The 14,509-nt window shown below is 39.5% G+C and overlaps 1 protein-coding gene across 1 annotated transcript in view; it reads right to left on the bottom strand.

The window, feature by feature from the left end:
• csmd2 (CUB and Sushi multiple domains 2) overlaps positions 1-14,509 on the bottom strand; it is a 245,624-nt gene that overhangs the window by 60,189 nt on the left and 170,926 nt on the right. Inside the window, exons 31-36 of the mRNA XM_023275803.3 lie at positions 13,290-13,484; positions 12,392-12,508; positions 10,459-10,572; positions 5,610-5,705; positions 4,574-4,777; positions 2,940-3,064 (exon numbers count right to left, since the gene is read on the bottom strand). Of these exons, the coding sequence (XP_023131571.2) occupies positions 2,940-3,064; positions 4,574-4,777; positions 5,610-5,705; positions 10,459-10,572; positions 12,392-12,508; positions 13,290-13,484 (851 nt within the window). The remainder of the gene's footprint in view (positions 1-2,939; positions 3,065-4,573; positions 4,778-5,609; positions 5,706-10,458; positions 10,573-12,391; positions 12,509-13,289; positions 13,485-14,509) is intronic.

Here is a 14,509-nt window from a genome sequence, read left to right on the forward strand (position 1 = left end):
GGTGGAAGAGGAACACAATTAGTGAACAGTGAAAAAGGAAACACCAGTATAGAAATGGAAGAGAAATTAGGCTTAGGCAGCAATTCAGTCACAGTAGGGTCAAGAATATGCATTGGCAGGAAAATCAGAAATTAGGTAAAGAGTTGAAGATTAATGAGCTGGAGAAGACAACAGAAAAGGTGTGAAGAAGGTAAATTGAAACACTAAAAAGCACCGTCATTTAGCTAGTCACTACTCTCATCTTAAGAGAAGCAGCTATGTAGGCCATGACACGCCTATTTGTTAAAATGTCTATAGAGAACATTGCAAGTAAAAAAAAAATGCGATAAAAGTTACTTTTTTATGTTTTGGGATTCAGGGGCTTAAAAATGAGGGTATTATCCAAAATGATCTCATTTTTCAGAGCCAGAAACTGTGAAGGGTTTGCATCAGATTCTGTAAAAAGAAGAAAATGCTGAGCTCAAGTCAGAAGACCCCGAGTCACAAGACATAAATTCTGAGGTTTTTTGGGGAAGTGCAGGCTGATACAGGATGCAAGAGAAAGGATGTAACATACTTGAGCAAAAAAACTAATATAGGAAAAAGGAACATGATGTCAGGAAGTTGTAGATCCATTCAACATAGTGAAATATCTGTCTACTGTGGATATTTCACTATGCTAAATATATCTTCCTAAATCCATCTAGAGTTGATGTGCAGAACAGTATGAAAACATTGCCTAGTAGAGGATATAAAAATGTAAATACATCTTGTCAAATAGCCTATCTATAGTGTGCAGAGCTCACATTTCTTGGAAAATGTACATATTTCCAGTTTGTTCCATTTTTGTAAAATGAATAAAGAAATGTCTTTTTAATTTAATCAAACATTTTGAGCTCTCTCTTCTTCAAGTCATGGTTGTGCAGTTCAATAAAAGAGTAGGACTTTATATTTCAGCGAAAGAGTAAAAATATGACAGAGGTTGAGGGTGTCTTGACAGGCTCATATATGTTGTACTCAGTCTTTTATTTGGACATAAAGTACTTAAGGGGTGAAATATGAAATGATCACAGTCATGTAGTAAGAAATAAAACACAATAGAGAGAGCTATACTTAACTTTTGTTATTTTTAAGGCCCTCTTGGAAGGCTCTATTCGAGTGGTAGGAGATTTTAAAATGAGAAAACTACAGGACGGCTTTGGAAACAGCCGTCAAAGAAAGAAAGACGATCCTCATAAAAGTTACAACTAATGAAAAACCAAAGATACCACATGCTATAGTAGCATTCTGGATTTTCATGATGGTTGTCCAAATGATGAATCTTGAAACAGATTTTTCTGTTGAACTCTTGCCAAACAGAGCTGCTTCTAGTCACCAAGCATTTGTGAAACTACCAGAGCATTTGCAAATTAAAACGAATGAATGAAAAGAGTGGCCATCTACAATATCTATGTTTTCAGTCTAGGTCTAAAATTCATTCACTCATTCTGTGTCGTCCTTCATTTTTTCATTCTTTTCAAGCCTCCCTTTCTGTTCCCTCTCACATCCATTCCTCTGCCCTCTTCTCTGCCTCTGATGGTTATAGATCGGATATGAGCCAATTAAAGGGGCTGCAGGGGCTCTGGCGCACTGGGCTCCTAGAGAGACGAGGCAGATCACAGATTGATCTTTCATTAGGGGGCCACGGCAAATGTGCCAGCAAGGCACCTCGCTCCTTTAGGTTCTCTTCTAAATCGTGACACTCCAATCTAATGTGTTTCTGGTAGCTGGAAGAGAAGAGCAACAGTTAGGAAGACAGACCGGGAGGAAGAAGATGACAGTGTAAATGAGAAGAAGTAGTAAGGATGAGGACGATTCTGCTGCAGAGAGCATAGGTATAGAGAAGGAAACTCTGGAGTTTACATTTTAGTAGCACAAGCAGTGACCCTGTAGCAATATGGAAATGAGCCTCTGTTTGCACAAGTGTTCCAATGACTAAAAACTCTTATATGTTGTTACTTGACTACTACCTGTCAGGAATATGTACATGTAGAGTATTAAGCTGTTTGCCTTTTAGAGGATGTGCATTTAATCGGTACTCAGTTTTTTTCAGTCTATTTTACCTCCAAGCTATTGCAATGTTAGTGTGAAGTGCAGCATGCTAAGTGTGCCTGTGGGCCATCTCGTATATTTGACCTACAAGGACAGTCAGCTGAGGTGGGGGAGCTAATAGCTGAGGGACTGCACTGAGGTCATTAAGCACAGAGGCTGAAGCATAAGCCTAAAAACTTTCTGTCGGGCAGATCCACAGGGACCTTACCCAGGTTCCATGAGTTTCCATCACACATGCATCAAAGAATAAGAATGTGCAAACTGAATTAACTCCCAAGAAAGAAAAGTAAAGTAATTGAAAAGGCAATTATATACAAATTTATTTCCGATTGTGCAATCTCAAGTTTCTGGTATTATGATCTCCAAAAAATTAAATTCTGAGCCTCTGTAAAGTCAATAGACTGTTTCATTTAGGTGTTTTCCAGTAGAGAGAGAACTGTATATGCTATAGCTCAATATACTGCGGGTGGCTCTGTTAATTAACCTAAGGTGAAAACATATCATCACAAAGAAGCTTGGTGGCAAGACATGCAGAGTCATAAAGGCTAGAGGTTCAAGATAAATAAAACCTGGTGACAGACTAGTCAGGATGGTAGTAGGCACATACAAAAACAAAACAACACATCACATTACAAATTTGAATTTGATATACGTTGATTGGAATTCTGTACATCGTTTATTATATTATATTATGAAGTTCATTGTTAGTATAGCAATGCTTACTTTAAATCTATATGGTATGTAGATAGGTTAGAATTTTAGACATTGTAAAAACACTGATTTCTTGCAACAACAATATGCCTCTCATTTAACCATTCTGACATCCAGGTGGATATTTTGATGCCAGGTAGACCTTTTGTGGTACAAACCTGGATTCCAGATCCTTCAGGAACAGTGATCTTCCACACACAATTGAGGCTGTTGAGGTAAGGCTCAGGAAAGCCAGGAGATAAGATGGTGCCAGTTCGATAGGTCAGATTACCTCCACATGGAACTGCAGGATGAAAGAAGTTTGACTGATAAGTCAAGTTAGCAGTGTACCAAATGTATCATGACTGTAGGCTGGATGCAAAGCAATGTATGGAGAACATACAATCATTTAACACATGGAAATGATTATAAAGAAATTTGTTAAAGTCTCTCTACTCATTGAATAAGCCCCTTAAAACTCATCTTTATGTATCAGAATTACACAAGTTTTATCATGAAAGTAAAACCTTCATTCCTTAAAACAGGTAAAATGTAACTCATTCTCATTCAATCACTGCTGCTTTAGGAAGTGTGCATCTGCGAAGTCCCTGCCTCTCTCTTTATTCACCATCCATCGCTCTCTGCAATTCAAGCACATCAGTTCAACTCAAACTCTGATCTAACACTGTAAAACTCCTCTACTCTACACATTGGCAAGCTTTAATACTGAAGTATTTCAGCCATATATGTCCAAACCAGAAACCAATTCTGAAGAAGAAAAGTGACAAGGAACGTCTCACCTTGCAAGTTGACAGGATTATTTACTTCAGTTTGTTACGTATGAAACCTCAAAAGTCTGAATTCATATCTTTGAGAGTGACATCTGCACACTCCAGTTTTTGAGATGGCAGCGCTCGGCCACTGTGTTGACTACTAATTTCAATCTACTAGTATAATGCCATATGAACACGTTAACAAGGTAAAAACACTTGATTTTCATCATAGGGGGTATTTAATATTACATAGACTTCTACCATAACATTTTTCAAACATATATTATATATATATTATATATGTAGGATCACAAATGATTTTGGAAATAATTGTATGTGAACAGGATGAACATGACATTAATTAATAAAACAAACCAAAAAAAACAACAACAATACAATTAAAGGAAATCAAATAAATGAATGGTAAAAATGTAATTTTAGGAGTGACTAAAGCTAAATCCTGAAATTACAACTGGATTACAAATGCATTTGACAACCACACACTGAATATGATCCACCTGGCCATGGAAGCATACGCACAAATTATACCAGACACAATGTAACACTCCTACGGAGTGTTTACAGTCCGCAGACATTGTCTTCCCAGCTTGTTCAGTTCAATTCACATCTGTTGACAGCATATGAGCATCTGCTTCAGCTGTATGCTGTGTGGGAGAGTGTGTGTCTTGTATATACATGTTGATATCACCATATGTATGTGTGTGTGTGTGTGTATATCAGTGTGTATCTGTGACCCTGAGAAGTGCCTGCCACCTGTGTGCCGCATGGTTGAATCTCAGTGTATCACTACAGTTGATGGCTGGCAGCCCACATCTGTGTCAAGTCAAGAGTTTGATACTCGAGGTATCAAGTGAGAGAGACAGAGGGAGAGATGGAAAGAGACTGAAGAAAACAAGTGGATAAAGAATGAAACTGAGAAAGAAAGAAAGAACAAAAACACACCCTGCCTAGCTAGTAAATGCTTAAGACAAGAGTGTGTATGTCTCTGTTTGTTTCTGCTTTGAGTGTTCATGCCCTACCTATACAGCTGGGTATGGAGCTGTTCCATTGTGCGAGGGCATTGGGAACCGTTAAACATTCAATGGCACTCGATCCCTCCAGCATGTAACCTGGGCTGCACTCAAAGCGAACCACTGCACCTACAGCAAAGTTGTTACCCATACGGCGGCCATTCCGGGGCTCAGGGACTGAGCTGCACTGGGTGGCACTGGTCCGCGGCACAGCTATGGTAAGAGAGGAAGACGTAGTCATTACTGGTTCGTTCTTTGGTCTTGAGTCAGTATGTGTGACATTTTAAATTAAATATAAAGCTATTATGCCATTCTAGGTCAAATGCACCTCACCACTGAAATGAATTGAAACACAGACTGAAATTTAGAGACACTAGTTCCTATGAGAGACTTAAAGCTTATATTTCTAATGCTCTCCTTAGTTATTTATATATTAGTTATTGATATTTCTGGTTGTGTGCGTTCTTGGTTCTTACGAGTGAAAAAATTTCACTGGTGTCAATGTAGTTTGTTCTCAGGTGTCTCTCTGAATTTAGATCTTAATGTCATTGAGATTTTCTGATAAAACTTATTAACTAACTACTGTCTATATCAGTGTGATCACATGGCACCAAAAAGGTAATAAAAAATGTGAGATTCAGTTTTTCTTTCCTTTGGCTTTCCCTTAGCTTACTTACAAACATGAATTATTTATTCATTAAACTTTCTCCAGAGCTGTCATTGCCTTTGGATATCTGCAGCAAATGTCGTTTCTGGTACAGTGCATTGTTTAAAGAAAATAAAAATACAAAAGGAAAGTCCCTCTTAGGGGAAGACAAGAACAGCAAAGTTTAAGCACAACCTTTTCACACAAGCACACACTTTCTGTCGATGTGTCCACAAGCACATCACAGCTGAAACAGTGGCTGAAGGTGAATCCTTGCAAAATCACTCAGCAAGTCATCTATTATGAAGGGGAACTGGGGCCGTTCGAACTGAGAGAATCCAAAAGAGGCAGGGCACAAGATTTTGATTCAGTGTGTGTGTGCCTGTGTGTTACACTTACCCTGGTAGACTAGATGGAATCCTCTAGAGCTGGATTGGCCCTTGGAGGTAAAGCGGATCAGGATTTGGTTGGAGGTTGCTAACGGCAGCGACTCGCCTAAGATAGAGAACAGTTAAAGACACAGTTTTTTGCAAAGGGTTGCATCCAGTTTATTTTTGCATTAGTACATACCACTGTTTCTATCAAATCACATCTTCTGTTTACTTAAAAATATTGAATGATTATTTTATGAACTGATTCTGTGTGTACGGCATGGGAATATTAAAAAAAATGCAGGTATTGGGGACTAAGCTATGATTGAGTGAAAAAAGACATGCTGCAGGTCTCTTAATATGTGATGATAATTTTGATTAGCCAAATATTTCACTGTCACGCATGTTTCTATACTTAGAGGATCATCAACAGCTTCCATTTGGTACATTGTAATTAATACAGAGTTCTGATCAGTGACCTAGATAACATCGTGTTATGGGTAGAGCTGGTTGTAGTCTGTCTATGTAAAATAATGCTCTGGGAACTTAGAAAGATTTTTGAAGGAGAACTTGACAGAGAGAGTGGCCTGTATGTTGATCAAAAACAGCTTCTAAAATGCATTCTATTTCTTTGTCCAGTTCCAGCTGGAATACTGCAAATGTCTTTCTGAACTGTCGTTCACAATAGCTCAACAATTAACAAATTATTAATGAAGTATCTGCAGCTGCTTTAAAATGTTGCATCAATGCTTGTAAGTGCTGTAGACCCACCTTCGAGGACCACATATCCTGTGGCTTTACTTCATTGGCTGTGTGTGAAATACAGAATCAAATTGAAGGTTGGGTTTTTCACATGCTGTGTAAAGCTCTCCACAATCTAGCTCCTACTTATGTTCAGGAAGTCTTAACAGCATACTGTACAGGCAGGACTCTAAGGTCACCTGACCAGGCTTACTGGCTTTCCATCTGTCAAAATCCAAGACCAAGGGTGATCAAGCTTTTCTTGCTATAGTTCGAAGGTTTTGGAACACTGGACATTTGGCCGGTCAGGTTTTGTTTTTAAATCTGGCATCTGAAAACCTATTTGTGAAGACAGGCCTTTGTAATTAGCATTTGTTCATAGTATGCAAGATGTGTTTGTTTTAAAAACAAATTGTAAATGATTCTGTCAGGTTTCCTCTACAAAATGCATACCAAGTTAATATTTTAGGAATTGTTTACTATAATAATGTACATTAATCAATGCCTACTTTAAAAATTCCTGACTATAAATAAAATAAAGAAAAAGAGGCTATTTCATCACTGAAATTACTAATATGACCTCCTGCTATCTTTATCAGCGCAGTGTAATTGCGCACAAGAAAAACCCCCATGATACATCTAGTGTGGTGGAAAATTTGTTGACTGACGTAGAACATGATACGAGCATCTCGGTCTCTGCCTCTCTGTCTTCCTCTCAGTGTGCTGCTGACTGGCTCTCTGCAGTGAATCTCATTACTCTGTGTCTGCTTGCTGTCACACTGTAGTGGGAGGCAGACGTGCTTAACCCCAGAGGCAACATCTGTGTGTCTTGTATTAGTGTATCTACCCTGTGTGTGTACGTTTTGCTCACGTTTTGGTGTGAGTATTTCTACACCTTTAAATGCAGTATCCTGAGACAGCTTCAGTTACTCCGTTTCTTAATGTGTCATCGCTATAATTGTTTGAGCTCCGCTGTAGGATCCCCACGGCATGCTGGGTAGTTTATTAGAGGAAGCCCTTGCTGTGTGCTGTCATGGTGACAGTGTTTCATAATTTGCTGCACAGGGCAGGTATTCATCTAGATAGATCAAACATGTGTCAGCATGTAACTTATCAACTCTCTGGCCAAGTTCCAGCTGCAAACCACTCTGTCCTTAAAATGATCTTCTGCGCCAGCAGATGGAAGACTCACAAGGACAGATATGATTTTGGCTGGATCTCAGTGGTCAGACTTCAGAGCCAGTTGTTGGTGGGCATCGATTTGCATACGGCAGTCATGGGGAACAATGTCAGAGATCAATGTTCCAGCTGTTAGATGACAACTCCAACAGTTTTAGAGGTAAAAAGAGTTAGCATAGTGGGGACGACAGAAAGGAGATTTTATATTTTATGAATACATTTTGCATTCATTTAACAGCATGCTAGTATTGAAACAAAGATAACAAATGCACGAGCAATAAAAAATGGTCAAACTTTAATGAGCTCTCAAGTCACACCTAAAATGATAGCCAGGTGGGTGGCAATAGTTTTTTTATTTTCAAAAACAGTTCAAAAATTTGCATTTAGATAAGTCTCTCTGATTTCTTGATTCGATTCTTTTGTGCATTCTGTCTATATGCTGTCGCCTTTTCTTTTGCAGTTCCCGTCTTCTGTCATTATTATATTCTCCCCTCACTTTCCTCCTTATTTTATTCTGTTTGTCACCACTGCTGCCAATAATTCACAATCATTGCCTTTTCTTTTCCAAAAGAGTGATTTGCCTCACTAGACATGACAGTAATGAAAGCATACTGTTGAACATTTTACTAAGACTAGTTCAATGCAAAATGCTTTTGAAGGTCAGCATAATCACAACAATCTGCTTTATGTTTTGACAACAGTGATTTATCATGCATGGGGAATAGTATCGTGCCAATCACATAAATGCTCATTACCTGACTATATATTTATTGCACATAATGACAGATTGTATATTTAGACAGTAAGGATGAGTTTCCTGCTTTATAAGCTCACAGATATGTAGCTCTGTGGACCTGCCACCAGGAATCTGCAGTTAATGCAGCGTCCTGTTTATTGAGCTGTAAACCGGATTTTCTGAGGCTGCCCTGGACACAAACCAAAGTAATCATTTTGCTTCTGTCAATCCACAGGGCTATGGCAGGCTGGGATTGAGAGTTGCCCTTAATTCATACACCTTTTCACTCTCTTCCTCTTTAAAGGTTGAACCTCCCTAACGCAAGCCTGTTTCTTTGTAGACTACCAACACAGGTGTAGCATTTATCACATTCATGAGTCAACGTAAAGCGGCGCAAAAAATTAGCTCTTCAACTTTTCACCTCTAACCTCACATCTGTTGTGCTTTTTGCTATTCTCCATTCTCATGTATAGCTGTTTAATTTTTATTTATATTTTTTTTTTACGTTTGCAACATTTTGTTGTACTTCTGTTGGACATCTATTCAGAAATATTTGTTAAAAAAAAAAAAAAAAAAAAAGGGGGGGGGGGGGGGGGGGGGCTATTTGAGCAGCCCTTAACTGATATATCACTGGCCCAATCTTTGAGCATGCATGCACCATGCTCTCATGCACACCCTGAATGGCAAGTACACAGAGAGGGCATTGAAAGAGACAGATATGGATTTATTGATGGTTCACCCGACCACCGGTGCGGCTGCTCATTTTTTCTTTTGACAGGGGTGCATCCACTTGTGATATTTATACTTTAAAGGCTCATTATTAGTTGTCATTTCGTGTAAGACCGCAATTTAAGTTACAACAATGGACACACTGTATGTTATAATGATTAACACACCAATCATTGTATTGTTGTTGTCTATATTGAATACATTCTTCAAACACTGACAGTGTAGAGTGGAAAAAGTATTTGAAACTCTAATGACATCAATAAAAATGAATTGGAGTCATGAGTTTAGAAACTTTAATCAGTGAAATTCACTGGAGGTGTAAATTCAAGCTATTTTGATTTAAAAGCAAGGAGGGATGGTCAACCAGTTATTAAAACCTTGGGCTCACTTTGTGTGTTATTAGCTCATGATTAGCACATTGCATTTTTTCATACTTGTGACTTTGATGAAGATCAGATCACATTATATAATTAATGCAGAAGAGCAAGAGGAGCAGTAAAGGATTTACATACTGTTCCTGTCACCGTAGGTTCATGATTAGATTTTAGAAAAAGTTTATTTAGCTTATATTATTATCATTATATTAGATTTGATATTCTGTGACAATGGGATTGAATAGTGGCCTGTGAATAGAGGTTCCTTGTCTTTTTCAAGTTACCTTCAAGGAACATATCAATGCTTATTAACCGATTTCAACTGAACTTGGCTCAATTTTTGGTCATCCTATAATCTTTAATATATTACATGATTTTTTTCTTTAAAATAATGCAAGTAAAGGCATTACAACAATTAGTGAAGGCATGTGATAGTTTTTCTTGCTTATTTGAGATACTCACTGCATACACGTTCATGGATAGAGGATCAGTGCAACAGTTTTGGTAAGGTTTTATCTAGCTGTTAAACTTAATTGAGAACTGGCTGCTGCATGAATAAACAGCTGCAACCTCAAATGTCGTGTGAATGGATGCATTTTTTTTTGCATGCACACCTGCATGTGCTGAGAGTTGAAACTAATGTTTCACTAACATTTCAGATGTATGTACATGTACGTCTTCCTGAGGCTGTCTGCTGATATGCTATCCCTGTGATTCTTTAAGCTGTTGTTGTCACAGTTGAATTGTGTTACAGCTCACTGGAGCCCACCTGCAGCCACAGCAGCTCTGCCTGTGTCAGCAGTTTGTCTCTGAGTTTAACTGGATATTTATGAAAGAGATAAGGCCAAGACAACATTTCATTGAGTCCCCCTGTCATGTCAAAAATAATTACTTGGAGATCAAGTAGTCAAATCGCATTTGCTGGTTTGATACAAGCTAGTACTGAATATGAAACAAAAGCTGTAGAAATGTGTACCAATAATGACTTGCCTGCTTGAAGTTTCATGTACATACTGTAGCTTATTTTTTGGCCCTTCATTTGGTCTGATAACTGCTGAAATGCACTAGAATGTGCATGTCTTCAGGTATCTGAATGTGTGTGTTTGTGTTTAATTTACCTGTGTGTGCTCCAGACAGTGAGCTTAGAACACGGGAATGTTGTGTAGCCCCATCATAAACCTCCACAATGTCATTCAGAGCTGTCTGGAAGAAGGCAAACTGACTGAAGACCACTGGAAAAGACAGACATGGACAGAGAAGGCTGAAATTAGCTAAAATTAGTGACTCGAACAGTCATGCTTAAAACTGTACAATTTATTTGAAATGATTCAGAAAATCCACTAAAACATACTCTACATCGTTCACATTTAAAAGAGTATCAACACCAATTTCAATCAGAATGTCTTCTTTAATGCAGGATGGATAATACCAGCAGTTATGACAACACAACCAAAAACTGATATTACAAGGGAGATCAGCAATCCTGTCTGGGCTTGATGGCCTGTCAGTAGATGAAAGGCTTTGCAATGACAGCCAATCTGTTGTACAATGTGCAGCTAAAGCTCCACTATGGTGCTTTCATCCTCTCAACCCACCCTTTCCACCGCTATTGCCTGAGCATATCCATTCCTTTCGCATTCAATCTACGTCTCGTTTACACGTGGAAAATACTGCAGGTTAAAGAAAAGGATGAAGAGACAGAGTGGGAGAGGAAAAGGAGGAGGCACAGGACTTACGCTCTCCATTAGGTGTGATGGCAGGACCTTATCTTCCGGGTTATACTTCTTCAACATGACTCAGCAACTATAATCTCCTACTCATCAGTTTCTTTTATTTGTACATCCTCTTCATCTGCGACTATGATAATAGAAGCCAGTGGTTGCAGTAACACCCACCCTGTACTCTGCATTGAAGAAAATAGCTTATCATTAGGGCTGGTGCATCAGCCTAATGAGAAGAGGCAAGAAAGGAGTACAGAGCATTTGCGGCTCTTGAGTTGCCTTGGGCCTTGCTGTCATTTTCCGGGAAAATGCAAATGCGGACTTTAATTATTTCAATTTCCACTCTAACTTTGAATTCATTGAGTGAAATATGCTGCCGACAGGGTCCGGGAAGGATGGGCACCCAGTCTTTTTTAGACCACTGAATGGGCACCATGACCTCAGCATTCAAAAGGCTGGTGTGAAGTACCTCAGAGCCAAACACATGCCCACTGCTGTTTTTGGTGTAATTTAGCCATGATAGGACTTCAGCTTTGACATGGAGAGGCATTATGCTGTTAACTCATTAAAGAGCCAGAGGGAAGAGAAAAGAAAGCAGGAGATAAAAAGGAGAACAAGACAGACTGTCTGAGAAAGAAAGTGAAGCATTGAGACATATTGGGCAAGTAAGTGAAACGTGTTTGCTTCTGAATTTACACGTTGAGCTGTGTCCTACTTCTACATTGTTTTGTCTTCTGAATAATTTGCTGCCCCTACAGTATCAGATTACATCTTACCAGCAAACTGTGACCTTTAAGATGGAGATGCCAAAAAGCAGTGAAACTCCAAGAACTCTGGATCATCCAGGCACCAATTATTTTTCAGTCTCTGTGTGTGTGTGTGTGTGTGTGTGTGTTGGATAGACATATTGTATCGTTTGTAAGATGGTCATGTGAAAATATATGTATTGCAATGAAACATGAATATGAGGACTATCAATCACTGTGGGATTTTACTGTGTGTAGAAAAATATGAAAAAATGTATTTAGTAGACCCCTGACTAACTATTAAAGCAGTGACTGTGGGAGCTTTTACAGATTTACTATAGAGATGTTTTCTCCTGCAGACCTGTCACCAAGAATATTCTGTTAAGGAAAAAAAAATGTTTTCTTCTTATTTTTAGGGGTGAAAAATAGGTAGAGTTTAGTGAGGGACTTAAGCATAGTTTTTGCCTAAACATTGTATATTTTAACTATCCACAAATGATTAGCCAGCTTTATATATTCAAACACACAATTAAAAACATGCCAGGACAAATGGTATAGTAGTGCAGTGCTTTTCTTTGGCTTACCGTAATCCTTGGGCACAACTACTGAGTATAAACAGGTTCGTGCACTGCTGTAGTTGCCAGGGTAACCAGGAGACAGGACCACTCCCTCTAAACCAGAGTACTGTCCACCACATGGTGCTGTGGAGAGACACAGAGACGGGACTTGAAGAGACAACCACAAAGAGCATGAGGCAGACATAGAAGAAAGGTCTAAAGCCAATAGTGAAGGATTCCATTTCTTCCCTGCCTCCTACTTTTTCATCCCCTCTGTTCTATCACTCCTAAATTACTTTTCTTGTCTGATTGGGCTTTGGGTGGAAGATGTCCCAGGTGTTTGCCACAGTGAAATTGCAATGTTTTCCAAGTGTCTGTCTGGGTTAGCCTGGGTGTGATGAGGCCCAAATCTCCTCCCCTGGTTAAAGCCTCTAAAAATGGTCTCTGTATGCTTGTATCATTGTGAAAGTACTGAACCCATGTACGCGTGCGTTTTTTTGCTTATGTGAAAATGTGTGTGGAATGAGCACATCTTCCACCTGACATATAACTGAGGCTTCACACTGTGAGAGCCAGATTCTGTGGTGACGGGGATCTTCTACCAGCTTTCCAGGGGAATATGCACAGCGTGAGTTAGTCACGTCATGGGAATATCAGTGAAAAGTCAGAAACATGCAGGTTTTGCTGCGAGTGTGAGAAGAGGATATGCAAAATAGGCAGCTCTTGTCAAACCGGAGATTAAATTTAAGCTACACTCTCACATCTATTAATATTAGCAAAACCCACACAGCTCCACACATACAGCTGCAGGACATAACTCTGTGGAAAAGGTACATAATCATACTTGCATGTTTACATACGATAAATCTATAAGCACTGATGTGGTTTGTGTTCCTAACAACCGACTCCAGATGTCAGTGTTTACCAATGCAGATGGGTTTGGGTTTGTTCCAGCTCGGCTTGCCGTCTCCCCCCATGATGCAAGTGAGCGTTGGGTCTCCCTCTAGTGTGTAGCCACTGTCGCAGTGGTAGGTGACAGTGGAGCCCAGCTTGAGATCACTGCCCACCCGTGTCCCATTGCGCACCAGGCCAGGCTCGAAGCAAGACTCCCTAGGGTTCTCTGTGGAGAGAGGTAACACAGTGGAAAATCAGTGACAGAAGGGAGTGTATGTTGGTATCCGATAAAAAGATTTTTGCATCAAGCTGCAGTAGGTATACTACTGCCTGAAGTTGGCTGTATAGTTCCTTCTTTTGTGGTTGCATTTATGCTTTCACTGTTTGCTGCATCTCTGTGCTTCCCTCTTTCAGTAAATATATCTCACAGACTGCCATTTTTCTCCCTAGCCCTTGACAGTGGCCTCTCATCTGTGGCTGCTGGGGTATGTATGGCTGTGGAGACAGACAGGCAGCTGATTGAGAGTGGCGTGGTTCTGGCCCAAGGTCTGCTGACTGCACACAACCGCCTCTCAAACAACGCTTCACTGTGCAGTCAACTAGAGAAGACAATGCACATACGCAAGTTTTCTTTGCTGAACACACACACACACACATAGCCTCATACTCTTCCAAACCCCACTCACACGCACACACACTGCATCTAACCACATATCAATCACCACTCCTGAGGTCGTAAGAAAGATGTCTCGCTCAATTTGCCATCACATTGTTCTTAGGTGGAAAATGTGCACGTGAGAGGGGGCCTGTCAATTGTGCACACTTCACACTCTCTCAGCTAAAATAAACATAGGACAAATGCCAAAAGCAATTTAGTTCAGCTTTAAACACAGTTCACTCTATTCTCACAGCAAACTTCAATATTTGATGACTTAACACACAATAGGGAAGATGAGTCAAATGTTTTCTCGTCAGGAAAATTTCAACTTACAATTCACTGACTGACAAAAAAACGATGTGTAAGAGCCTGAACTGTCTCAACATCAAAGTTTGCTGAAAGCAAACCTTAAATAGGGAACACTTTAACAATGCTCTTATTATATAAGAGTTGATCTGCAAACGTTCATTGGGATGGCTTCAAAGAAGACTTCTTTTTCCATCTTTCTCTTGGCAATGGTATTTACAACAGCCATATAATAATGTGTGTAATGAGATGACGGCGTTAACTTCCCTGAAAGTTCACATCGCTTT

This window comes from Amphiprion ocellaris, chromosome 15, assembly GCF_022539595.1.
Source record: "Amphiprion ocellaris isolate individual 3 ecotype Okinawa chromosome 15, ASM2253959v1, whole genome shotgun sequence".
Lineage (NCBI taxonomy): Eukaryota > Metazoa > Chordata > Actinopteri > Pomacentridae > Amphiprion > Amphiprion ocellaris.